Consider the following 26,640-nt stretch of genomic DNA (forward strand, 5'->3'; position numbering starts at 1 on the left):
ACACACTCTGACGTGTGCTGAGTGCAGGAATCACAAACATAGCGACACACAGAAGGGCTAGCGCGTGACGCCAGCAACCTAACGCCGTTGTATCTCTCTCTCTCTCCCTCTCTCTCTGTCTCTCTCTCACACACACACACTTCGTCTCTCTCTCTCTCTTTCACACACACACACACGCACACACATGCCTCTCAGACGCACACAGCGGCGCAAAAGCCAGCGAGCAGGACGGCGCTGGACGTATCATTCATATAGGGAATAGATCGGAAGAAAAGGATTAACTGTCTCCATCCCTCTCCCTCTAAGGACCTTATCCTCTCTTCCCTCCTCTTGTGTCTCTAAGCCTCTCTTCACCTCCTTTTTTTCTCTACAATCCCTCATTTTTTCCCCCCACAATCCCTCCTTTTTTCACAATTCATTGGTGGGTTGAAGGGGAAGCTGGGGGGATTGTCTCTATACAGAAAGCAGGATTATTCTTACATTATTCATTTCACCAGGATCTTGAATGTATGGATTTGTTTACCTAAAGTGGGGACAATTTTCTTCTATTTTTGAATCTTTTTTTTTATTTTATTTTTAATTTTTTGGGATATTTTATTTTTTTGGTAGGGGCATGATGGCTGAAGGCAGATATCTATAAGGCTGGTGCTGTCTGAGATATTTGCTCTGAAAGGTAAGCGTGTTTGTGGTGTTAGTTTCGTCTCACTCACACATATACACACACGCACACATGCTTCATCATAACTGCTCTTCTTATTTTACGACAGGAAATAAAAGACGTACTCTCACACAAAGTAAACTGCAGAGACAGAGACAGACTTGCTTCTTTTCCTTTTTACCCTCCCCGCACAAATCGGAAATTTCTGGTGGGGCTAAAAGTGCGTGTTGTGAGGGGCTGCATGCTGAAAATGTCAACCTGTTTCCTAGATGCACACAATATGGACATTCATTACAATTTTTGGGGCTGTGGTTTTGGGCAGGGAGTGACAACGTCAGTTTATTCACACACAAATATGGACAAATATAAGATTTATGTGAGGTGTTCATGCTTTCACAGTTGTAATAACTAATGTGAAGTGAATTAAAGAAAGATTATGCTGCAGCTCTAATGTGTGGAAATAATGACCTATCCTGCAGGTCATCAACAGTAGATGGTCTCACCTAACGTGTGATAATATGACATTAGGGACTGCTATTTTTATTGTGGCTACTGGTTAAAATTACCCGGGCTGCCACTCATAGACATATTAAAAGAAGTATTTAAACATGGCAGTATATCCATTTCTGTGAGAGCTGCTCACTCGGTAAAAATGCCCAAAAAGTTTTTGTCACTTCCAGTTTAGTGTTTGTCATGGTCCAGCTCTGTCTGTATTATTGAATAAAGTCAGATATTTTAAACACATGCAATTCATAATAGTTCAAACACCAGGAGAGTCATTAAATGAAATGTGTCTTGTAATGGACACGTGCCTCTAAAACTCAGGGTGTCATGTGACCTGCAGGTCCGCATTTGGGCACCACACCAACACTGCTGCACCTCACAGTGCTACTGTATCTGTGAGGACTTAGTGGACACTATTACTATCACACAGTGCCCAGTATAAGAGCTACTTACTTCTTATAAAATTCAGCTATAACTCCATATACAATACAGTGCAATTAATGTGATCTCTCCTAAAATAAAACAGCAAAGAAAACACTTACCTTAACTCAAGATGACTAAACTCTTTTTTGTTGATCTACACTTTACACTTCCTTGCTAGTTTTTCCTACTCACACTTCTTGTCTGACCTTCACAGCATCTTATGTAATTTATATCAATTTGAACCCTTGATAGGTTCAATTACATGGTATCCTGTTGATTCTCTGTCTGGCGCCCACTGTGTAGGCTAGTGTGTGTTGCTGTTTATCCATAACTCTCTGTAGACTCTAGCCCTGCTCTAGAGGGTGTGAAAGAAAAGAAATTCACTTGCATGAGCTGCGCTGTGATTATACGATGGTGCATTGGGTGTGAGCCGCTCCACCCTGATGTCCACAGGGCTCTTGCTGCTACATTAGTTAAAAATGAAAAGGAGCTGTCAGAGCGTCCCTCAAGTAACAAGGATGCACTCTAACATAATCCCGGATAAAGCAATATGATCATTAACTGAGTCTGTGGTCAGTTCAGTTCAGTAGTTTTGATGTCTACCAATCACATGGCTAACACCTCAGACTGGACTGACAGCTGTTGAGAAACTGCTGATGAAATAATGTCCAACGTGTTACAGACGCAGTTTATCAAAATACACATTTTAAAACCACACTTATGACCCTTCTGCTCCCATCAATTATATTCTTGTTAGATTTGTGTTAAAAAAGGTGGATTTTAGATACCAAAACTTAATAATAGCAACAGTAATATAATAACAATAAAGTGAAAAACATGTAATGAGGTGGTGAACAACTGAAGTGATCATCATTAGAAAAGAATTAGCTCTCACACGCCAAATCCTTTTTCCCACTGAAGCCATAACTGAGTAGTTTTATTACCTAAGTGTGTTGTTTACAGAAATTAAAGAAAATTAATTAAAGAAAAAAAAACAACACAATAAAGTTAATGAAAATCATAATATTTTATCCAGAATAGACAGTCATACTAGTGTATATCTGGCTTGTGACATGTACTGTACATTTATGTTGGTACATAGTTAGTGTGTTTATGGAGACACGCAGACTCAGTGTGTTTATCTACACTATGTGTCTGCATACCTCCGTGCATGTGCAACTATAGATCTGAACATATTTTTGCACCATGTGCCTGTCAACGCATGTGGATCTATTTGTCAAGCTATCAGCATGTGCTCGCGTCTGTGTGTGTGTGTGTTTGTGCATGTGTGTGCCTGCGTGTGTTCTGTTGCCCCAATCTCCCCTCTCTCCTGTGTAAGAAAGCCATTAAAAATTGATCTAGGGAGCTCGGCTGCCTCTGTCTCTCTCTGCCTGTGTTACCAAACACACCTACACAAACACACACACATACACATGAAAACACCTCAGCATGTGTGCACTCATTATGACCTTTCATTCCTTGTCCCTCTTTTATTGTAAATCAATGGATCATTTTGTCAAATGATCTGACATTGATGGACCCCTTAAGGCCAACTAATGTGTGTGCGTGCGTGTGTAAAGAGTGAAGACATAATTATGCATAGAGGTGAAGGTGAGTGATTGGTCCGTGTGTCTGTTGTCACACATTCACGGGCCACACACACACAGACACGCACACACACACATATATATATATGCCTTCACACATGGGTAACTGTCTCCGTGTGCCGCCGGATTTCAATTTTCCTGCAAATTGGACAAAATTCCAGCCATATTGATTAAAAACTATTAGTCAAACCAAGTAGGCCTGTCACAAGAAAGATGGAACACTCTGGAAAACGGGATTAAGTGGGAAAATCGGGCAAAGGGAGGAACACGTATGCAGTTTTCTCTCACTCACTCACTCACACACACACACACAGACACACGTCTGCCAAGTACAGCAGGATTTAAGCTTCTGTGTGTTTTGATTGTCTCGTAGTACCGTAGATGGGAATTACACTGTCTGGTGCAGCAACAACACAACACTAACTGTCTGTGTTGTACATAATCCAGCTGTTGAGGATTCATTATGTACCTGAGGCGACGTGTTTCTGTTTCATTTACTTGATCGTATGCAGCGATGACGGGGAGGTTTGCACTAGAGATGGCCGTGACAGATGTGTCACAGAACACTTATTTGTCGAGCTACTGCAAACAAGATTAGCGAGCCGCACAATCAGCCCGCACGCATTCTTTTTATTGACTTTCACGCAGTGTAATGGTCACAGCAAAAAAAAGGACTGCACTGGAAATGGCTTGGATAAATCACCGAGTATAAATGTGTCATTTGAGTGTGGCTGCTTCACTTTTCCACACACTCTACCTGTGTCAGAAAAAGAAAAGGAGGGAATACAAAGAGCCCAAGCTGACCAGTCACAGTTGGAAGTCTCTACTTGTTATCTCAGCCCCCCCAAGTGTGTGGTAAAATTTTTGGGAGGAAATGCACGTCGGAGCTCTGCGTGAAGCCAGAGTAACACCCCTGTGGAGAATAAATCCGACTTAAGTGCGGACAGGAAACAATTAGAGGAATACGTACAAAGAAAAAAGGAAGATGGGAAGACGAGAGGTTAGAGAAGTGGTACAGAGGAGCCCAGAAGAAGGGAGGAGGTGATACTTGATTCCTTAACATGCAGGCGCCACTTGGACACTTAAGTATTTATGTGTGTGTGTATGTGTGTGCGTGTGTGTGTGTGTGTGCAGGCATGGTTACATGTGTGGATTTTAGCTGCCCCTGTGTCCAGGTCAAATTGGTTAAAAAAAGCTTTCTGAGAATAGCCTGACAGGCCGGCTTACCAGCACAGCACCCATTCAACACGATGTCTGGACAGTAATATGTGGCTGCAGAGGTGACCTTCTGCTTCACCCCCCCAATACATCATTTAAAGGACAATTCCAGCATGACTGTGCACATGATGACTTTCTGGCACCATGAGCTCTGATGTATACGTTTCTCTTACTCGTCCACTCTCATCCGTCTCTGAGATGGTACAGAAAACAATGAGGTGTGAATCGGAGGGCAACGAGTAACAACCTGCATTTGGCACTAAACCTGATGGAAATCCGCTACTCTATTTATTATCAATGCAGGCATTTAGAACGACTGAGTGATTTTTCTCTCGGCTCATAAAGTGGCTCGCCGCTTTCCCGCCAAACACTTTATCCTGCTCCAAATAAATCAAAAATAAACATACACAAATCCATGAATCATTTGATTAATGGCCAACATGCAAAAAAGCAAGGCAGCACTCACAGCCCCAAAAAGCTGGAGCAGGAATTAAAGATTGATTTCACACAGCTAGAAACTGACGCAGGAAATGTTTAATGTGATGAACAACTACAACAAAGGATAAATAAAGATACGCGTGAAGAACGCTTTCTAAAATGTTCCACAGGATGCACGTAAAGTGATAAACGAAAACAAAAAACTGTATGCTCTTTTATTACCCTACAGTAAATAAACATAGATTCACAACAGCTCCACTCTGCCACCATTTCAGTGCTGAAATAAATTCACACCACCCAGCAAAATGAAAAGGGGAAAAACATCTTGAAATTTGCAGCAGAGGCAGGAATCCTCTCCAAATTCCTTGAGTTCCTTCCATTTCTCATCAGCACTTGTGAATTTTTCAAATGCAGCTCATGTGCTCATTTGAAAAGAACAACTCAAATTTCCCAGTAGAGCCCGGCTAATGTGACTTTAATCACATGCAGGAAATCCATCTGCCGAATATCCTCGGTACATGCCTCCGTTGCTTTGTCAAGGAGGGAGGCAGACGGAGATGGGGAGGGGGAGAGATAGGATGGGAGAGATGGGACGGAGAGAAAGGAAGGTGGCATATATTGAAAGATGAAGGTCACAAGGAGGGAGAAACATGACGAGAGGATGGAAGGGGAGAGGAAGGAGCGAAAGACGGTGTAAAGAAGAAAGAGATGAGAGGAGCTGAGCGATTAGACGAGCGCTTTATTTTTTCGCTCAGTGTCTGGCAGGTACTAATAGCAATAATGATAACACAAATAGCACCGCTGAGACGCACATACACAATCACGCACCAAAACAGTTGGGAGGTCGTGGCGGAGAATTTTAATGTCCTCCCTGTTTACCCATTGCACTTATTTATACCCTCCCTCCCCCTCGGGCATTTCCTGCCTCGCCTTTATTTTCTTTTATTCTTTCATCACTGTCTCTTTTTTACACCTCTTTTCCTCGTCATCACCCTCTCTCTTCTTTCACCTCTTCCCCCACTTCTCCTCCTCCAGTTTCCACTCACTCACACATATATAAACAGCTGTAAATAACTTAACAGCACCGACTATATGCACCTTTTTCCCCCCCTCTTTATTTTTACTTCATCCTCCTGCTTCTCTGGATTATGTTTGCTTAACATGCCTGTTTATGGTTCTACAGGTGCATATTTACATAATCACTCCACATGCATCCACAGAGTACGCACACGTGTGCAAACACCTATTCACCTCTGTTAAGCCTGACGGCAAAATTGAGTGGTGCAGGAACAAGTCTGCTCGTGCTGCAAGTTTTCTCCACAACCAGCTAACCACTGACTGAACAACAGGCCTAATCTGATTAGCGCCATATTTCACACGCTGCTGATTGGGTTTTGATGATAGTTTAGGAAAAGACACATCTCGCAGCAGCACTCCAGCATTTTCAAAATTACACTGATTGGCCCGGGGGGGTGTGACGCCACAGACTTGCATCAGTCGTGTGGTGACGACTGAGGTTCCGACCTAAGTTTTCTCCTGTGATAATTTCCCCACCTACTTTCACTGTAATGATTCAACATTGACAGGAAGTCTCCTTTGCAATGCATGTGGGATGTGTTTCATTACCTCGCTGTAATTGGAACGGGTCATGCTTTTATATTTACCCGACTGATGCAGCAGACTGATTGCAACCCATTCACTAGACTGCATTTCTTTTAGCGCCGCGGGTCTGAGGGCTACAGTACAGAGCCGTCTTGTGATATTTAATGTGAATATTCTTTATTGGAAAAAGACAATGTTTCGAGATTTGAGTTTTCAGAGCTGATCTACAATCTAAGTGTTTCGCTAACGTCATGTTTTCTCGGCGTGACATCCTTGTTATTGTTAACTCAGCAAGCAACAGATTCAGCAGATGTCAGCTGTTGCTATGTTACTGTACCTTCAGTTGTGCCTGAGCTGCACCCCACCACTTTCTATGCACTCGCTGCCTTGCTCAAGGGTAGTTTAACAGTATCACACATCTCCTTTCATTCTCCCAACAATTTCTTCCTCATCCTCCTAGATTCCACTTTACTTTCCCCGTATCTGTCTCTGTATTTTTCCGCTTCTACCTCTCTCCTCTCTCCTCTATCTATTCTCTCCATCTCTCTCTGTCATTCTTGCTTTCTCTCTCTCTCTCTATCTCCCTCTGTCCGTCTCTTTGCCAGACAGCGGCAGTGGGGGGTCTGTCTGTGGGAAAGGCAAACTGATTGTGTAAACTGCCAAAGACATACACATTTATTATTTATGCCTATGAAATACCAGGGGGCTGTTTGTGAAGCTTGCGCACGTGCACGGACGCACATGTACATATGCGCACAAGCTCGTACACACTCAGAAAGGAAATACACATTTAATGTATGCGAGGAAGGCAACTCAAAAAGATCAGCGCACACATACACGGCTCCCCGCTGCTTTAGCCCTCTGTTGGCGTATACCTGTGTGTGTGCGCGCACATTAGTTTGTGTGGCTTTGTGCAGCAACGAGCCAGCAGCAACACGTGGCCTCAGAATTCAGATTTGTAAACATTTGGATGTGCACATAGCAGAAAAGTGATGATCTGTCTGTCTCCTCTCTCTCCGCAGGTGTTCTGCTGTAGCTTTTTGCAGTCGCCGCCCTAGTGGAGGCTGCAGGCATGGCGGCCTGACACCCCCATAGCCCCGCCCCTCCGACAGAGGACGGCTGCAGAGCTCTGTGTCATGCCCCCCCACACCCACCTCCCCGGGGGCATAGGCCTCCCCCCTCCCGGTGCCACCACCCACTTGGCGAGACCTGGTGAGTCGACAAAACAAAAAGCGGATTGAGAAAATGAGAAGGAAACGAGAAAGATAAGAGAAACTGACAAGAGGAAAAGAAATAACGGTCCTCCGTTCCTGCTCCACTCTGCTCTAGTTTATCCCCATCTATTGTACTCCTAACTACGCATGAAAGGAGTAACACTGCCTGTTTTGACAGCTGCTAATGTTAGCATGCCCAGCATGCTTGAACACACGCACAACACACACACACACACACACACACACACACACACACACGAAGGATGAGGCCATTGAGCATGCTGTGGCCACGTGCCAAGTCCTCCAGTCAACTGCCACATTACTGTATGTATTAATACAGCCGACAGTCTGCAGAAACAAAGCAGAGTGACAGAGGAGAGACCTACAGGTTATTTGTCTGCCTTTCGCTCTTCTTTGTTTTCTTCCCCTTTTACCTTTATTTCATTTTCTATCACTTGTCTTCTTCCCTTTCTTTCCCCTTTTCTTCTGTATCTCCCCCCTCACATGCTTCTGTCTCACTCCCCGCTCTCTTCCCCTTCTGTCACCTGCCTCCCCTTTCCTCCCTCTGCTTTGCTCCTCCCCACTCCCCCCCATCTCTTTCTGCCTATAATCTTTCTCTCTTTTTCCACCTCCTACCACCGGTACACTCAGTCAAAACAAAAATCTATCAGAAGTCGGGTGGCATAGCAACAGATACGACAGCCTTATGCATGCATGCGTGTGTGTGTGTGGTGTGTGCGTGCTGTGGATTAGACAGTGGAGTGGATGGATCCTGCTCTCTGAGAGATTCCAGACACTTCCTCTGCTAATAGGCAAACACAAAGGGCTCCATCTCTGCATTGTTTTTCTCTTTTGTCGTGCGTCCCCGACACGGCAAGACACGGCACAAGCATGAGCACACCAACACACCGTGCGCTTACTACAGGAGAGGAATGACTCTACAAAAAAAAAAGGAAAAAGAAAAAACAGAGCCCACAAAATTGGTGGATCATTGTCCTCCTGTTGGTGAGGTATTGTTCCAGAGGTGTCTGGCAAAGACGCCCCCACAAACTGCTGTGTAACACTGAAGACACTAAATAACAGGGCAACACAATCTGTCAAGAACCTGCACACGCCCACACAGCACCTCTAAGTCGATATATATACCTCCCTCTGGGCCGCTCAGCCTCCCTCTGTCTCTGTCACAGGAGCCCATACCTCCTCTTTTGTCTCTTCACCTGTCCTCTACCTTTTTTTCCTTCATCCTTCCCCTCGTAACGGCATCAAATTAAGTTCAATCCATCTCCATTATCTGCCTCAGGCTCTCTCTCTCAGTGTATTTCATTTCACTCTATCCCCACAAACATTACACAAACAATACTGCTCAAACCTTTTAGGGACAGGAATTCATCAAAATTCCAGATTACGTTCTTGGCGTGAATGTTGTACAATATTTGCCCGACAGTCTCACTTCAATTCAGTGACATAAAATCTGCATTATCGATATTGCCAAGCTTTTTTTTTTCTTTTTTTTTTTTTGCAGCAGGTGTTTTCCCTGTCTCTCTTTGCTTCATCACTGTCTCTGTGTTTCTCTTGCAAAGCCTGGAGGCTCTCTGATCTCTGCCATTATGCCACACAAACACAAACACTGACTCACTGCAAAATCGTGCATATAATAGTAGAAAAGGGGAAAGCCTCCTCCCCAAAAAAATCTGAGCCAAAAAATACTGATTACTACATTGCTGAAAATCAAATCATCAAGGACGTGTATTTCATTTCCTTTCAAGTTCGTTTAGACGAGATTTAACAGAGGGGGGATGCAAGAAGGATGCGTTTCCTGCCAACTGCTGTGCAAAACTCAAAGGTGTGCTCATGCGCTAAAGCTAGAAGCTCTCAGTGAGACAGAAAACAGATCACGATGAAAAATAGAAAGTGTGTCCAGAAGTGTTAGTATTCTTCAGTGTCAGCCAGTGTCTGCCATATTTCCAACTAATGGTCGCACAACTATGATGGAGTTTTGTTACCTGACAGAAAGCGAAATGATATTTCTGAAAGGCTGTGGAGGGTGTTTTATGGATTTTCTTTTTTCGAGTGTCCAAGCCCATTTAAACTCTTGTGGCTGGAAGTAAATTTTGCTTTGCCAAGTTCTCTTATCTATCTATCTATCTACCATAGTTCATTTCTCTCACCAAAAACATGTACATTGATCAAATGATTTGTAATTGTGCAAAATATGTCAATGTTGACAGGAAATAGTCTTCATAAAACTCTTCTTTTAATCCAAGCAAAAGCAAACACTCCCTCTTGTGATGGAGGGGAGAGAAATGGAATATTATATGAAATGTCACTTTTTGCTAAATCACACTTAACCTTAAACTTTTAATTAGCAGTGAGTCAGTTATAAAACACTAATGAGCTCCTCTGGCTGCTGCTGTCATTTCTATTTGGTGAAATACAGGAATTCAACAATACATTCTTGCGGCTTTCAGTCATTTCAATCAGCCATCAAGTCTGCGGTTAAATATATGAAATGGTTGAATTCGATCAAGATACCTTGCAGAGGCTATAGTCCTCGCTGCGGCCGGCCCTGGTTCGAATGCCGAATCTGGTGGCGCTTTGCTGCGTGTCATTTCCCCCTCTCTCTGTCTCCCCATTTCCTGTCTCTCTCAACTATCCTATCAATTAAAGGCAAATCTCCAAAAATATACTTTAAAAAATACCTCCTTTTTTAGAAAGCAAATTGCATTCAAGAGTCTCTCTGGTGAAATTAAGAGCTCAAAAAAGTAAATACTGAAGGACAAATACCAGAGCCCATAAAAAGCTGAAAAGTCTTACTGTAAGTGGATTACAAGTGATTTATAAAGCATTAATAACCATGGAGATATTAGCTAGCACTGCAAAACCTTGAGGCTGAAGTACAAGAAAGTGGGACGACAATTTCAAGAAACCAAAGTAAAAGAATCCCAAGTGTCTCATAAGTGACAGAGAATGGCAAAGAAAAAGACAATATAAGTTTAAGTGCAAACTAGAGGTGGAGAATATAAAATGTGAGTGACAGAAAGAGTGCGAGAGAAAGGAAGTGGGAAAAGAGATGGAAACCGTGGGGAGTGGAAGGGAGGAGGAGGAGGAGGAGGAAGAGGAGAAGAGATGGCAGATCAAAGCGGCTTGGCGAACGAGAGGAGACAGTGAGGAGGAGAAGAAAGGATGAAGGAGCAGAGGCGAGAGAGGGGAAGAGAGAGGTCTAGGAGCGACACAGAGACCATATGGTGCCTCCAGGCCTCCGTGATCCCAGCAGACTGTCTCATCTGACACAACACACACACATGCACATTAGCACACAAGCGGGCATGACTTAATCTCCATTCACACACGCATAAACACACACTGTAGCTTAACTGGTCGTACTGAGTGTGTGTGTGTTTTATGCACCTTGTTGCAAAGCCGGCAGATTAACTGACCACATAGCGTCCGATCAAAAGAGTAAGAGAGAAAGTGACAAAGGGAGGGAGGGGTAAGGGGGGGTAGTGAGGATTTGGCTTTAATACATCAACCGAGGTTAAAACATTTGGTTTGGAATGAAGCCATAGCACAGTGACTAAGGTTGAAGCATTATTCTTGGAGTACAGCTGTAACACAGTGCAGTGACTAAGGGGGTAGCATTAGGTTTGGATCAGAGCCACGCTGGGGCTCAACTGGCCGTATCGCACTGAAAACTAACTTCAGCAGCAGCAGCAGCAGCTATCAGCTTGTTAAATCAACTGTTTAACACGCCAATTCCACTTTAACCCTCTATGGTACCATGTTGCCCAACAACAAACCATTTTTTGGCCTTTCACATCTCCACAATGCATCCCTTTTAATGCTGTAATACTTTAAAAAAGAGAGAAGAACATAGACAACAAATAACAATGCTTTAATTTATCAAATTACTTTCAGGAAGCCATACTGAAACCCTTTTTTGCAGACCTTTTCAAAGGAAACAGGTTTGCCATTTTGCTCCACTATAACGGTCTGAAAACATAACTTCCTGGCCCTTTTCCATCTGGAAAAAAATATATAGCAAACTTCAGGCTATTATGATGATGATGAGGAAGATGAGAGTGAGAATTGAGATGAGGATGAGGCCAGTGAAGGTGAAAGTGTATAGAGACTGGTATTTCTAGTACTGTATAACATTTAGATAAATTTATGGTACAATGTTGCCTACAGGCAACAAATCCCCCAAAATTAAAATAATAATTTAAAAACATTTCTTTAGATTATGTTTATTTAGTCTATTTTGAGACAAAAAAACACTCCAAACATTTTTTACCCCAGTGGCATCATAATGCGTACCATAGGGGTTAACCATTTAAAGATACTGGTCAGCTGTGAGTGTGCAGTAAAAGGCTAAATTCAGTACCTGGTAGCACTTTTTTATTTTTTTTATTTTTTTAACCCTGCTGGTATGTTGGGTTTGGCGGGAAGCCACAGCAGTGTGACACAGGACGTGTCTATGTGCAGCATTCGGGCTGGACCGGAGCCTGATCCTTTCACACTGTGATATATGAGACTTGGAGTTAAATACAACCTGGGATAACAGCTTGTTGGCAAACAATCTATAGCATCTGGAAAATTCAAGCATGTAATCAATAGTTATTTCAATGCAAATTTCTAGGTATTCCCAGGCTCAATGGTCCAAACATAGAAATATTATCCTCTGTCAGAGCGCTGCGCTTTGACCTCTGACCTCCTTAGTGGATGAATTGAAGTATAGCTTGTTGTTGCTGTGATAACTCTACGTCACTTTGGCTACTAGTGTCACATGGGGGAGATTCCTACTGCTGAGGTGACCTTTGCGCTGCTAGCTCCGGCTGCACACACACGACGGCATGCACACAAGTACATGCACATGCTCGTAAGCGAAGCAGTACGCCAATAAGGCTTCGTTTCCACTCCTCTTCTGACCACAGTTTATAAGTTTTGGGTGCAGGTACAACAGGAATGTTTAAGCACACAAACACATGGCACTGGCCCACTTTTAAAGGACATTGGCAGGGATAAATCTGGATAATCCTCTGCTCCACAAACAGCACCACTGCAGTTCAGCACTCGCCAACTGATAGTGATACAGTATCACACTCAAAGCAAGTCCAGTATATGGATCCGACATGAGGCTGATAAGCTGATGATCTCGGTAAAGCTCATTCCTGATAGCAAAAAGTACTTTATTTGCCAAGTAATCGTATAAAATGCGTGGTAATGCTTCTGGATAATATAGCTATTTCAAATGTGCTCGATTTGTCTCCGTGAACACTCCACACGCCTCTGAAAAGGGTATCCAATTAGCATTTATCTATTCAGTTTACAACCCTCAAAGTAACACAATAATCAACTATAAACCCATAAAAAACTGGCATCAAAACCACACGATGACAACTGTCTCTCAAACACTGTGTGTGTGTGTGTTTTTGGATCGATATCATCCGTCTATCCATCGTTTCGGAGGACAGAGTGGGCATACATTAGGACCTGTCAAAGATCCAAGACAATCTATTCCATTCCAGTCACATTGACGCGGATGCGACATCAAAAGCCGAGCGTCCTTCATTTTCTTGTTTAAATTCTGAATGTATTCGTCCTCAGACTGATGCCAGGTTGAGCGGTCAGGAGAAAAACGGATCAGCGTCCAATCAAAGAGATAACGTTACAGACGCTTTGCTGATAATTAGTTTTCCACCACTTCTTTCCCCTTTGTTTTTATCCCTTTATCTCCCCATCGCTTTGTCACACCTCCTAATTAATAGCCACTATCACAAAAACAATGTCACCGCATGTCACGCGCTCTCCCATGGGGCCATACTGGTGGTGTGTGAACCAGCGTGTGTGTGTCACCACAAATTGATAGGGATAGCATGAAATAAAGAGGCAGATCAGCCTACACATTACCCAACTCACCCCTCCGAGTCAGAATAATGATTCTGTCTTGGCGATGCAGAATTCATGAGAAATGGACAGGGGAGAGACAGAGACTGAGAGAGATTAGGTGGGAGAGAAATGGAGGATAAGAGAGGGACAAGAGTAAACACAGAGAGGGAGGACAGAAATAGAGAGAGATAATAGGAGGTAATCCCACGGGGAGAAGCAAAAGACGTAATGTATAAAAATCAAGATTCTAGAGAAAGTCTACTCCCCTCCTCTCCTCCTTCCTCTCTCCTCTGCTCATCACACTGTCAGCAGGAGCACAACCTAAACCCCTACACCATGTCCCTGCTTATCCTCAACTGCTGGATGTGTGTGTGTGTGTATAGTACGTGTACGCGACCACGACTGTGTGTGTGTGTGTGAAGTGATTCAACACGGTTGTGCCTGCGAGAAATAAGGGGAGAGAGGTTTGTGCACGTGAGGGAGGAGAGATAATGTGGTTAGGAGGATGGGATTTAATGTGAACCAAAAAAACTTCTTTCCCTACGCCTCATCTCCTCCCTTTAACGTCATCTGGGCACTTTGTTGCTACGGAAACACAGCGTTACATTGTCAATGTTGAAATAATGTGGTGGTTACTGCTGGGACCTTGACATTATGTGTGTGTTGTGTATTCTTTTATACCTTTTTATGCTAAGCCAGAAAAGCCAGGCATCCTGTGAGGCAGTAGAGACTGTGTAGTGTATATAGAGATATTCAAACGCACACAAACAGTCAAAGGCAAACACACACACACATACGCACGCAAACATGCTGGCTGGCTATTTTCCATCTGCTAACTAAATGAGGTCTTGGGTTACAGCAGAGATCAGACATGTAACAGTCTCTGACAAATTACACAGAAACTGTTGCAGCAGATAAACCAGCCGGCCTGACAGTGTGTTGATGGAACACACCGTATATAACATATAACACATTTCTAAGATACATCCTCTCCTCCTAGATCTGTCATGTCATATCAGATCTACGATCATCACTTATGTTTCGTATCATCAGCCAATATATCAGATGTCAAAAACATAATATGTTGTCAGTGTCATGTAGTATTGCTCCCGTGGGGCATTTGTTGATCCTACAGAAATCTCAAAGGAAATGTGCAGATGTCTTTTTAAAATAAGCTTTTATTTTGAAATTCAGGATTCTTTTAGTAATAAAATAAGCTAAATGCTGAGTATCCAAGTAAACCCAGTATCTTGACTTCATTTTAGAACATTTTGCCAATTACTTGATAAATTATTAAGTCCAGAAGAAGCCAGAGATAAGTGAAAAGTCCTAAAAGACTTGTAGAAGATCATCACATTAAAAAAAAAAGAAGAACTGCAGCTTGCAAATGTCTGAAGCATAGCAATTGAGTGTGTCTGCTGCTGGAGAGATTTCCCCTCTTAGAGCATTCAGTGGTTGTTATCTAAATGAAGGTAAACTGAAATGTTGTCCCAGGTATCAGAAGGCTCCAAACTCCGTGGTGCTGCAGCTGCAGGATAGCTTTGCGTCAGACTCTTTGCACAGAGCACAATGTAAAACATTAAAGAGTTAAGAAGTACAGGGGAGTGAGGGAGCGAGCGAGGGAGCGTGTGTGTTGCGTGGAGGGACAGCTGGTCGTTCTAGTAACAAGATAGCACCAAGTCTGCTGCTTGCATGGAAAACAGCTTGGCCCCTGGTAACATGCGACTGGGCTCAGTGACACAAGTGTCTATGGTGGTGACATCATTGCTGGGTCCAGTGTCAGCGAGGGGCCCCTGGATATAAACTTACAGACAGCTGAGGCCCCGGAGTTGTATGGCAGCACTGCCAAGGAGCCACTGTCAAACATCATATGACACCAGAAATGATTTTAACGTAGTGTATAGGTGTTGAGTGCCTAGATCAGAGGTAGGAGACATTTCAAGGATGACTACATAGACACACACACACACACACAAAGATGTACAATATAACCTGACAGTTAATTGTCCTACTTGAAAGACTACTTAGGACTAATGTCTCATTTCCAGCTTTTCAGAGCTTCAAACACCCACATGGACACAGATATGCAGACACACACACACTTGGACTATAAACTGTGTGCCAGGTTCCACATTAAATAAAAGAAAGGTGGGCTGTTGAAAGCAACAACAGAAAATTTGAATTTCACTATCGTGAGAAATCCTTCATTGTTTATTTTCCCTCTGTGCCAAGACAAAGAGACTGCATTATCCTTCAAACTCATATTAAATGTTCATATAAAGGAGAATGACAGCAATAATTCTACTTCTCTATTTAAAAATTCCTACAGTGTTATTCCAAGGCAACTGATCATTAATAATTGCTCAATCTGACTGTAAATTTTTAATGTGCATCACTTCTGTCTGACGACTACTGTACACAGAATAGATTTCCTTATAAAACAATAATCAGTTTATCAATCTATCAATATCCGTCCATCTATGTGTGCGGCGCTGCTACAGTACGAGAGCTGCCTCAGAAGCCTCGCTTCAGTCAAACAGGAACATCTTGTTGCATTTTAATGTCGTGTCTTAGTTTGTTTCCCCATCGCTGAGAGCTTTGCCAGCGTACATTTGCCCAAAATGTCAGCACTTTTACGGCATGTGTTTGGGAATTCTTATAAAAGATTCAGTCGGAAGTCTGTTTGGACTGAATTAAACTGCATAGAACCACTTAAACTTATTTGGACTGAACCCTCCCTATCTCTTCCTCCTCTTGACTGTGGCCGAATGTTTTCCTTCTGGTTTGGCTGCATGGAGCACTACAGCAGAGAGGATTTGGAGCAGCTAAAATAAGCCGAAACAACAGCCACCTCCTCCACGAGAGCCTCTAAAACCACTCATAAATGTTGGAAGATAGGCTTCAGCACTGAGGGAGGGAGGGAGAGAGGGATGGCTGAGGGAGAGTTATAATGTACAGTAGTGGATGGTGAGGGCACGGGTCGCCATGTGGAGAGAGGAAAGGAAGTCCGAGGGGAGAGGAAGAATAACTTTGCACAATAAAACCCATATTTTAGATGGGGGAAGATGAATGGTGCGCAAAGATGACTGCAATTTAAAATAAGTAGCAAAATAAACATTTTCTTTCCCTCTCTCTGTCGTACACTCAGTTGTATAACAGTGCTGCTACCTCTGAGCTACAGTGTCCTCACACAGATCTTGTACTTCTGCACCTTTTCAAACCTAATATGGGAAATTCACAGCCAAATCCTTCCAGACTCCTACTGAGCTGCTGCAGTGAGGGATGGGCCTTCCAAAGCATTTCCACTACAAAGTAAGACAGACTAGGACGCTTCAGGATACTTTCAAATCTCCTCTTTTATCCATTTATGAAGTGGAGTTAATTTTTACCCAGAGATTAGGATTATACAGGAGCAGAGAGGATAACGGATGCAGGAACATGAGGGCTCACTTCACACACATGCTGATTTTTCTCACTGGGCCACAGTCGTTGTTTCCTGAACGTTTTTTTTTTGGTTCAGTCTGTGAAATAGGGCAGCGTCCTGGTTGAGGGAGGTCCTATTCCGTCTGCTAGGTAAAAACAGGCTGAGAAGCGATGCTATTTCTAGACTGGTGTTACAGTGTGTATTCTCAGAACGACACAATGGTGTTTTCCGGAGGTTTGCACAAAGTGTTATGCAATAAAAAAAAAATCCAAACCTCATGGAAACATTCAAATTTCAATTTCAAAGTAACAAAGATAAGCGAGATAAATCACATACTGATATTTGTTTGTTAAAGTTCTGCACTGACACATTTGTTCATAATAAAATATGCATTTTCATGCTGGGAATGGGCTCTATGCACAGCTCCACTACTTCCTGAACTTAATGCTGCTCCGTTATTTCCTGTCTTACATTATTGGACAAACTGATTAATCCAGGTATGTCTGACCATTGTGACTACTAGATACACCTGGATTAATCAGTTTGTCCAATAATGTAAGACAGGAAACAAAGGAGCAGCGTTACATTCAGGAAGTAGTGGAGCTATGCATAGAGCCCATTCAGTCATACAAAATAACCTCCTAAATTAAGATTAAATTGAACTACTTACTAATGGGGCTAAACATTTAGTTGTTTTTTAATGAAAATCTTGCTTCCAAGGCGATCACTGCTCGAATTCTGAAATTGCACTTATTTTAATTCAGCATTATTAATGGAAGACATTTTGACTTGTCATGGCAGGAAACGTTCAGCCTGCTGACGGCTTAATTCCATTTACTTTGGTTTCAGGGTTACTGGGCCACTTGAAAAGCCTAAGAGTCGTTGCTGGTATTAGCTACATTTCTGCCTTTGTGACAAATTAAAATGCAATCACAACATTGATCCAAAAGACAACACGACAATCTCCTCAAATTGTTCTGCCTTTCTTTCCTTTCTAAACACATTCCTCGTCATTTATCATTAATTACACTAAATCTTGTATCTATTCTGTGACTAAATTATTTCCTAGATTCTATTTTCAGTATTTGTGACTTCTTTAAAGGGAATAAAATATCATCCTAATGACACAGATAAAGCATATTTTATCAGTGACGGCACACTGAGAAATATATGCTAATAATATGCAGTGATGCAAGCGATGAAATCTGCTGGTGAAGCAGTGCGTCTTGTCGGGAAGTGAAAAGTGCTGTGTCTGTGTCTGGAGTTTAGACAGAGTTAGTTTTCTTAATATCACGCTTTGTTGGTGCTTAACACACACACACACGCACAATATCCACACGCACATATTCACACACACACACACACACACACACACACACACACAGATAAAACATAAGTCGTGCTGATAAGCCATTGGGTGGAAACAAAGTCAGCCACTGTAACGAGACACTGAGGGAATACAGAGCGGTGCCGAGAGACTTGGAGTGAAAGAGAATGAGAAAGATAAAGAGACTCGAGTGGGAAAGAGGGAGAAGTACAACGTGGAGAGAGGGAGAAAGAGACAGAGAAACAAATAAAAATGAATGGACTGACAGATGCAAATAAAAACAGAAAATGATTAATGAAGGACAGAAATGTCATCAAGAGCTAGAGGGAAACAACTCACAAGACTTGCAACAGAGTGAAAGCAGGGAGGGGAGGCTGGAACCAGAGAAAGACGCAGAGATAATGAGTGGAAATGATGAAATGACTGTAGTCTGCAGGACAACAATGAACTGAAAATTAAATAAAACAGAGGGCATTTCCCTCATGAGTGACACTAAAGACAGAGAGAGACTGCTGTGAGGTTCACATGAGCGTACGCGCAGAGAGACAAAGACACAACTGCTCATCGACACAAAAGAAAACTCATGAGTGCAGCTTTTTCATAAAAAGCAATGGCTTTGTGACTGCAGAGCAGACAGCTGCCATGGACACACCAGTTAGTAATAGAGGAGGCTGTACACACAAACCATTTATGATGAGTCTGGCTGTGTTCACTGCTGTGATCTTTCATGCAGAATGTGGCCTATGTTTACAGGATTGTTCGGTTTCTGCGAAGGCAAAACCAATCATTTCAATAAGAAAATCAGATCCTCTGTGAACGTTTCTACATTGAAAACATCTGTTCCGCAATCCGCACACACAAATTGGTATTTCCTATTTAATTCCAGCACCTAAATAGAGATCAAAACTGCCAATGCCATAGGAAGCTGTTGTATTAGGGTTAAGCTGCTGTTTCCTCCCATCTTGCTTCTCTTTCGTTTTCTCCTGTCTTTTGAATCTTTCCGACTCTCACCTTTAAGTCTCAGGGTCAGCATAACTGTGGTTAAAACTTACAGTAGATTAAACAAAATGCACAGCAGTGAGAAGTCTAAATGATTGACTGACCAATTACTTTGTGGACAGTTCAGTTGACAGTCCCGATGACAAAACGATTCCTCAGCTTGAGTTCTAATTATAACTACCACTTTAAGCTTCTCTATCATCTTTTGACAATCAGCTCATTTCCTTTCATCACTGAAATGATAATTCACAGTAAAAGCTAAATAACCAATGTTTTTTCCTCTCTTCTTCTCTCTTCCCTTCAGTCTTCCTCTGTGTCCTCTGCCTCCTGGCGGCGCTGCTGCCGCCGGCCCTCTCCTGCCCTCCTCCCTGTCTCTGCTCCTCAGATGGCCTGGTGGTGGACTGTGGGGGCCGGGGCCTCACGTCCCTGCCTCCCCTGCACCTAATGCCTCCGGGGAGCCGCTCCTTCCTGCTAGCCAACAACAAGCTCGCCTCTCTGGGAGCCTCTGCCTTCGCCAACCTCTCCTCTCTGGAGGTCTGCGGCCCTTTGTTTATTGTTGTCGGTGAAGTTTTCTTTGCCTCGTAGCTGAATGTGTTGTTGAGTCGTTGTTTACCACGGTGGTGTCTGTCTAGTGGTCTCTGCACTGACCTTGCACAGTAAATTCGAATGTGACACTGTGCTGAGTCTCATATTGAACAAACTGCACTGCAGACAACCTCTGCTCTCAGTCTGCAAAGTTAGGGAAAGTTGACATTTTCAAGGTTTTGCAGGACTTCTTACCATTAGCATATTGTTTGCAAAGCCAGCCAACTTGGTATTTAAAGTAGAGGAGCTCAAAATGATGGATTGGCTACCGAACCTGCCAAAAGGGCCGGGGTAAACACAACCTCATTAGTTCCCCTACTACAACAGTTTGCTGTTATAACATCAGATGCTGAACACATAGCTACTGAAATAACTGCTTGTTTCTACACAGACATTTACACATTACACCCATTGCACCCAATGTTTATTCTAAAATCGAAGTGGGTGGGTGTTAAAAGTTTTGTTGCAGTTTTTGTATTCCTCTTCTTGAGAAAGGTTTCTGCTATGTCAAACATGCAAGTGCATATTTACTGTAAGATAAAATGTCATTCTTTGTGTGTATCTTAGGAGCTGGACCTCTCCAACAACTACCTAGATAATTTACCAGCTGGATTATTCAGAGACATGTCCAACCTGACGAGACTGACTCTGCACAACAACTCACTAACAGTAATGGACAGAGACCTCTTCCAGGTAAGCAGTGTCCATGGTACAAACTGCAGGACAATCAGGGCGTAGGACAGATTTTAGATTGTAATTCATGAGAGCGAGTTCCTCTCAAAGTGTATTAGGCTATTGGGAGGTATTCCATCACATCAGTCAATCCACCAGAAATACTACGTGAATAGTGCTGATACACTGTTACATCTCTTGGGTGGGACTCAACAGACGCTGTTTAGGAGCAGAGCCAACCTGAGCAGACATGCTGACACGACTAGGCTCTCGTCCAGGTGATAAATTAGTAATAAACCATTTGCTCAACACTTTCATCCACTTTTATCTGAACCAAGGCAGTCTGTAGGATGAGCTTGTGTCAGGACTTCGCGTGGGATGGGACCCTTTATTAAACAAGATTAAACTGTCTCTAGCTGTGTCTCTAGGAATCAAAGAGAGGAGGTAATAATACTAACAGGAGATTTGGAGAACGAGACTTTGTTCTCTTTGAACAGAGCTGACCAAAGTAACAAAAAGGGGTGTTGATGTCTTTACAGGGTTTGGGGGGTCTTCAGAGTCTGGATCTGTCTCTGAACGGACTGTCGTCTATTCCTCTGGGGCTACTGGATGAGCTGCAGAGCCTCAGGTACCCACACATCTGCACAAGCTACTTTACACCAACATGTTTTCTTTTTAGCCAGTGTTCCCACACAAACCCTCAGAGCAACACGAGAATACCATGACAACCACAGATTATAAAGTTTAGAATAATCCTTTCAATGAGGAGGTGGGAGGTCATGGAAACGAGTGACAGAGTTTCCTGGAAAAACGACAGAATACAAGGAGGTATAAATCAGAATCAGGTCAGAAGAGAATAAGTGTTACAAGAGCAGACTTTTTTGTTGTTGTTGGGGGGTCAAAAGAATACATTAATTTTATTCAAATTTCCCTATATAGGTGGCTGTCGCTAGCGGGTAACAGGCTGCATGGCTTGGAGAGGGCAGCGTTTGAGCCCCTTGCCAACCTACAACACCTGGAATTGGGACACAACCCGTGGGAATGTGACTGCAACCTCCGCGATTTCAAGCACTGGATGGAGTGGCTGCTGTACAGAGGTGGCTGTTTGATTTATCTTAACGCGAGCGGTGAAACGTTGGGCGTGTTTGATTTGAATTAGCGGATGGGACGAGAGTGGCTAGAGGAGTCACGAAGCGGTGGGCGGAAACTCGAGGATACTGGTTTGCTTCAGATAGCTGAGGCTAAGGTGTGCGCTTCCATTTGTGCACTTCTAACCACATAATATAATTGCACTGGTGTGTGAACGCGCATTACCGCGCCCATTGTGTGTTTCTGTGTACTCTGTGTGTTACCCACGTGCCTCTGCAGGCTGTTAGTACATCAGATAACCACAGCTGCTCTCCGCTCTCTCTTCATGTGTAAAAATCTACATTCACCTCGGCGCCTCGAGCCCCAGCTGCCCCGCTAATGAAGCATCTCGTCTTCTTTTCTGCTCCATTCTCCTTTCTGCTTTCTTTCTGCTCGCTTCTGCTTTGTTGGCCTCGACTCTCCGGCTCAGTTCGGTACACTTCAGACTGAGACTGACACACGGCGGACATGATAATTTAATAATCATCACAGAAGCAGAAGAAATTACAAGGAGACGTTTCATTGGTGAACGTGAGGGCATGACAGCGTCTAGTTAAAAGGGGGAAGATGACGCAAGATATGTGTTACAGAAAGTAAGACAAAGCACCGAGCAAGTGTGAAAAGCTCGGTGACAGCAGCCGATGTTGACTTCTATTTGCTTCGAACCACTTCAGGCGCACACAGCTGGGATATTTGGAGATATTTGGAGAGGGAGCTGTGTTTGCAGAAGGGATTCTTTTGTCACACGCTGAGATAAAAGCATCTGGGGGCTAAATACCACTTTCCTCATTCTGTCTTTCTATTATCCTCAGCCTTTATCTTATTGTTTCTGATGCTTAACATATCAGTGGGGTGCAGACCAGTGTTTTTCCAGCACGTGACCTCAAGACGAATACTATGTGAAGAGACAAATGCGGAATGCGACGATAACAAAGTAGATCCCCCCACCCTCGTGCCGCTTGTGGGAATTAGTGACTCAGATATTTCTCTCTTCCAAACACATACTAGAGCTCTTCTGAAGCTTGGCATGTCATCTCATGAATTATAGAAGAGCTTAGTTGAGGCTATCTCCAACTTAGTGTAGAGGGCACAGCAAACTGTGTGTGTGTGTTAAGTGATTCATGACTCATCCTAGTGTTGGCACATCCACCCCCCTCTCTATCTTTTCCTCTCACTCAGTTAATTGGGAGTGCTTTACAGGCATAAGGCATTTTATAAATGACCTCTCCATGTCCTCTTGTCTCTGCACCTCTTTCTCCCTCCTCCAGGGGGGAAGGTGGACGCAGTGGAGTGCACGCTACCCAAGGATCTGCGTGGGCGAGACATCCGCGGCGTTCCGGTGGAAATGTTCAACTACTGCCTCCAACTTGAGGATGAGAACGGCGGAGGCGAGGGTTCCCGTTCCGGACAAAAAGGCGTTCCACCTTGCAGCAGGACCGCTCTTAACCCCAGTGGGGCGACACCAATTTCTGACAACAGCGCCAACGCTGGTGATGACTCCTCTTCAAACACGGGAGGTGGAGGAGGAGGAGGAGGTGGTGGGGAGCCCTCGTCGGATTGTGTCCGCGCCCGTTACAGACCTGTGAGCGTGCGCCGGGCCATTGGCACGGTGGTGATTGCCGGCGTGGTTTGCGGGATCGTTTGCATCATGATGGTTGCAGCCGCGGCGTACGGCTGCATCTACGCCTCCCTGATGGCCAAATACCAGAGAGAGCTGAAGAAGAGGCAGCCGCTGATGGGAGACGGAGAGGCAGACGGGGAGGATAGGGAGGAGAAACAGATCTCCTCTGTGGCCTAGAGGAGCAATGGGACGGGGGGAGGGTTGGCATGTCAAAGGGTGAAGGTTGGAAGGGCGAAAAATTTAAAGGGCTCAAAGAGGGGAGAGATGGAAGAGTTTGTTTTATGCACACAGACGGTTACGGTATCTCTCGCTCTGACTCTCAAACTGACACCTTTCTCCCACTTTCTGCCTTCCTTTCTTCGTCCTCTTTCTATTTTTAACCCTCTTCCTCTCTGTCCCTCTTGATCACACTCCCTCACACACATACCTTATCTGTTCCCTGATTTTCTCTTCCATTTGGAGCCATTCTTACTGCGGTATTTGTTACCAATCAACCCTCCAACTCGCCTACCAACCACCTACTGCTGTTGTTGGCTGCTGCAGAATCTACCATTCTTATTGGCCGAGAAAAAAAAAAACGAGTATGACACATATCATTTTAGCTGTTGCAAGACACTCAAGACACTCGTGGTGTACGCTCAGTTGGTATTCGCTAAAAGTGGATAAAATTTTCAGGGATTTACAGTATGTACGGTGGCGATTGGACCAGTATTTACAATAATGAGAGATATTTGTGGTATTAGGCAGTGCGCGGCTCATTTTGTTTGCATCTTTCTCCTCCTAAACCTCTCCAAAGCCAGTAGTTCCTCCAAAAAGCCAGGACCCCAGCCCAGGACCCTTCACCCTCGTCTGGCCTAATGCTCCTCTGATATTCCCTTGGACCTCTTCATCCCAAAGAAAGCCAAAACTGGAAAGCTTGGAGGAAATGAGGGAAACATCATGGATAAACACAAAAAGATGTCATTTATCTAGTCCACACCTCTCTGCTTTGTGGCATAGAGAACACTGGGGGGATACACAGAGATTTTATTTGACAGTCTTGAAACTTGTTACGGACGTGCAATGTACAACAGGAAACCATCTGAATTAACAAAATGATAATTCGTGGATGGCTGGATATAGATTCTGCCCTGTCTGGACCACATTCTGGATGTTATCAATCAATTAAATGGGAGAGCAACCATTTAACTGGAATTTCCTGTATTTGTCCCTTTTCCTCAGAAAATGACTCTTGCTTACTTGATGCTTGTTAAATGATAACGATCAGTCATGAAAAAGGGTCGACTACATTTTCTGGTGTTACGTGGACTCTGCTTCTGGGCTGGTTCATAGATCCTCGCAATGGTTTTAATGAAGGACCACAGACTTTGCTTTAAAGCAAATCACCTTTGTTCAGAGCTCATTCTCAGCCTGATTTCACCCCCAGAGGTGAAAGTTTGCTACTACGGCATGGAAAAACTATCTCAGAGAACCCTGTCGCCTGGCAAAGACTACAAAAAATCATCTAAGGACTACAAACTTCAGACTCCTGCACTTTATTTCCCCAATCAGTTCCCCTCTGGCCTCCCTCTCCCTCTCCCCTTCCCTCTCTTTCTTTCTAACAAGGACGATTTGCCCAGAGGGATTATGACGAACAAGGGATTAAACAAAGACGCTGCTATTTTCCCCCTTCCTCCTTCTTGTCCCTTTATCGCTCCATCCATCTTTCCATCCGCTATAGTGCTATTTATGGAAAGTTTGTCACACTTCCTTAAAGATTTCCACCTCCTTTCTTTCCTTTCATCCATCCATCCATCCCTTCTGCCACCTTGTTGTCCCTTACGTTTTCTCCGAAGGATCTGCAATATGCAATGGAAGCTCTGCCACTCTCCATGGAAAATGTAGTCACTGCCAAGTCCTTCTGTTACCAACTTAGCAATCATCACTTATTTGAATCCGTTAGATTAGTGCACGTTCTCGATGCATTCACAAGTTGGTTTGTTTGCATATTATTTTTATTTTACTAATTTATGCCTTTGAAATATTTATGTAGACGTTTAACATTTTCATCATTAGCAGAGTAGGATGTTTGTGTCTCGAGTGATGAACAAAGTTTGGCTTTCATTGCATATTGCTCCCCTACAGTAGAACTATTGTTCCCTCTCAAATTTAATTGGCTGGAAGTAAACTTATATTAATAGTGTGTTATCATATACCTGGGTATGATGAAGATAAATATTATTACTATACTAGTCTCTACTATGGTGTGTTGGCCCAGCAGTCCCCAAAATGTTTTTGACGTAACTGTTTATGGTTTATTGTATCAATTCATGTCTTTTGTCTTTTGTTGTGTTTATAATGTCTATGATTCGTTTTTGTTTTAGTTTTTAAAATCTCTGTAATGTTTGATTATTTGTCGTGTTTCATTTTATTTGTGATCAATAGTTGGTAAAGTTTCTGCAAGAAGCATAGAAAGAGTTTGGCCAGAGTGTAAAAGGGCCCGATGTTGCTGCCTCGTCCCTGAAATTTTTCATGCTGACCTTAGCATTGAGTGATGCAGGTAACCTTCTAGTGTTAATATGACATTTTTCACTTGCTGTAAAGAATGCTTTGTCTCCTACAAATGACTTTTGGTTTTATTGTGCAACTGTTTTGGAAAAACAGCATTCAGTGAGTCATGCTGCCCCAAATCATCAGATCTTAAAGTTAGAGATACCAAATCAGCATTTTTCAATGCGGTATTATTTCATCTCCAATATCCACACATCATAACTAAAACACAGTGAAGCTGTGTTAAAGGCAATTTAGCTAAGAGTAGAAAGGGTTGGAGAAATGCTGAGCTGGAATGTTTATGATTAAATAGCAAAAATGTTGACTCTTACAATCTCTACGCCCTCACATTTTCAGCTGCATTCATGAGGAAAACACTAGTTTATGCCTCAACAGCTACATTCGAGAAAAGTTGCATTTACAAAATTATTTGTGGGAGACTAAGCTAGTTGGATGCATGATGAGTCAAGATGCACAAAAGCTAGAATTTGATTTATGACAATTTGATCCCTCAGTTCAATACTAACCAAGTTTGCATTGCAAAAATTAAATCGAGGTGCGCTTCAGCAACAATAGTCGCCTAACTAATGTGAAAATACATTTTAAAGCAACAAGTGTTAACATGGTTGTCAACGTCACAGGGACGCAGGGGCAGTAACTGGAAAAGGCAACATCTAAACTCTTTCTATAAATCTAGGAACGTCGTCCTCTCACCCCCCGGTCTGCAGGTCTTGTGTTGTTGGTAGCTAAGTATCTTAGCAAGCTGAATCCTGTTCCTATAGCCTGTGTGTGTAAAGAACAATAA

The 26,640-nt window shown here is 43.2% G+C and overlaps 2 protein-coding genes across 2 annotated transcripts in view; one reads left to right on the forward strand and one right to left on the reverse strand.

The window, feature by feature from the left end:
• Window positions 1–25,845, forward strand: lrtm2a (leucine rich repeat transmembrane protein 2a). Its single transcript, XM_085769616.1, has 7 exons — window positions 1–673; window positions 7,473–7,662; window positions 19,605–19,834; window positions 20,453–20,578; window positions 21,097–21,185; window positions 21,497–21,654; window positions 22,954–25,845. Exons 2-7 carry the CDS (start codon window positions 7,587–7,589, stop codon window positions 23,481–23,483), a joined length of 1,209 nt encoding a protein of 402 aa, XP_085625742.1. The 5' UTR covers window positions 1–673; window positions 7,473–7,586; the 3' UTR covers window positions 23,484–25,845.
• The window catches only part of cacna2d4a (calcium channel, voltage-dependent, alpha 2/delta subunit 4a), an 82,374-nt gene that overhangs the window by 29,374 nt on the left and 26,360 nt on the right, over window positions 1–26,640 (reverse strand). The window lies entirely within an intron of this gene.

The sequence above is a fragment of the Trachurus japonicus genome, chromosome 23 (genome assembly GCF_045865225.1).
Source record: "Trachurus japonicus isolate A0001 chromosome 23, Traja_1.0".
Classification (NCBI taxonomy): domain Eukaryota; kingdom Metazoa; phylum Chordata; class Actinopteri; order Carangiformes; family Carangidae; genus Trachurus; species Trachurus japonicus.

What these genes read in the sequence shown, in the direction of transcription:
- lrtm2a (XM_085769616.1), top strand. Translation starts at nt 7,587, where the DNA reads ATGCCCCCCCACACCCACCTCCCCGGGGGCATAGGCCTCCCCCCTCCC. An exon ending in TGGACAGAGACCTCTTCCAG is followed by an intron (nt 20,579 to 21,096) that starts GTAAGCAGTGTC and finishes ATGTCTTTACAG; the next exon opens with GGTTTGGGGGGTCTTCAGAG. An exon ending in GATGAGCTGCAGAGCCTCAG is followed by an intron (nt 21,186 to 21,496) that starts GTACCCACACAT and finishes TTCCCTATATAG; the next exon opens with GTGGCTGTCGCTAGCGGGTA.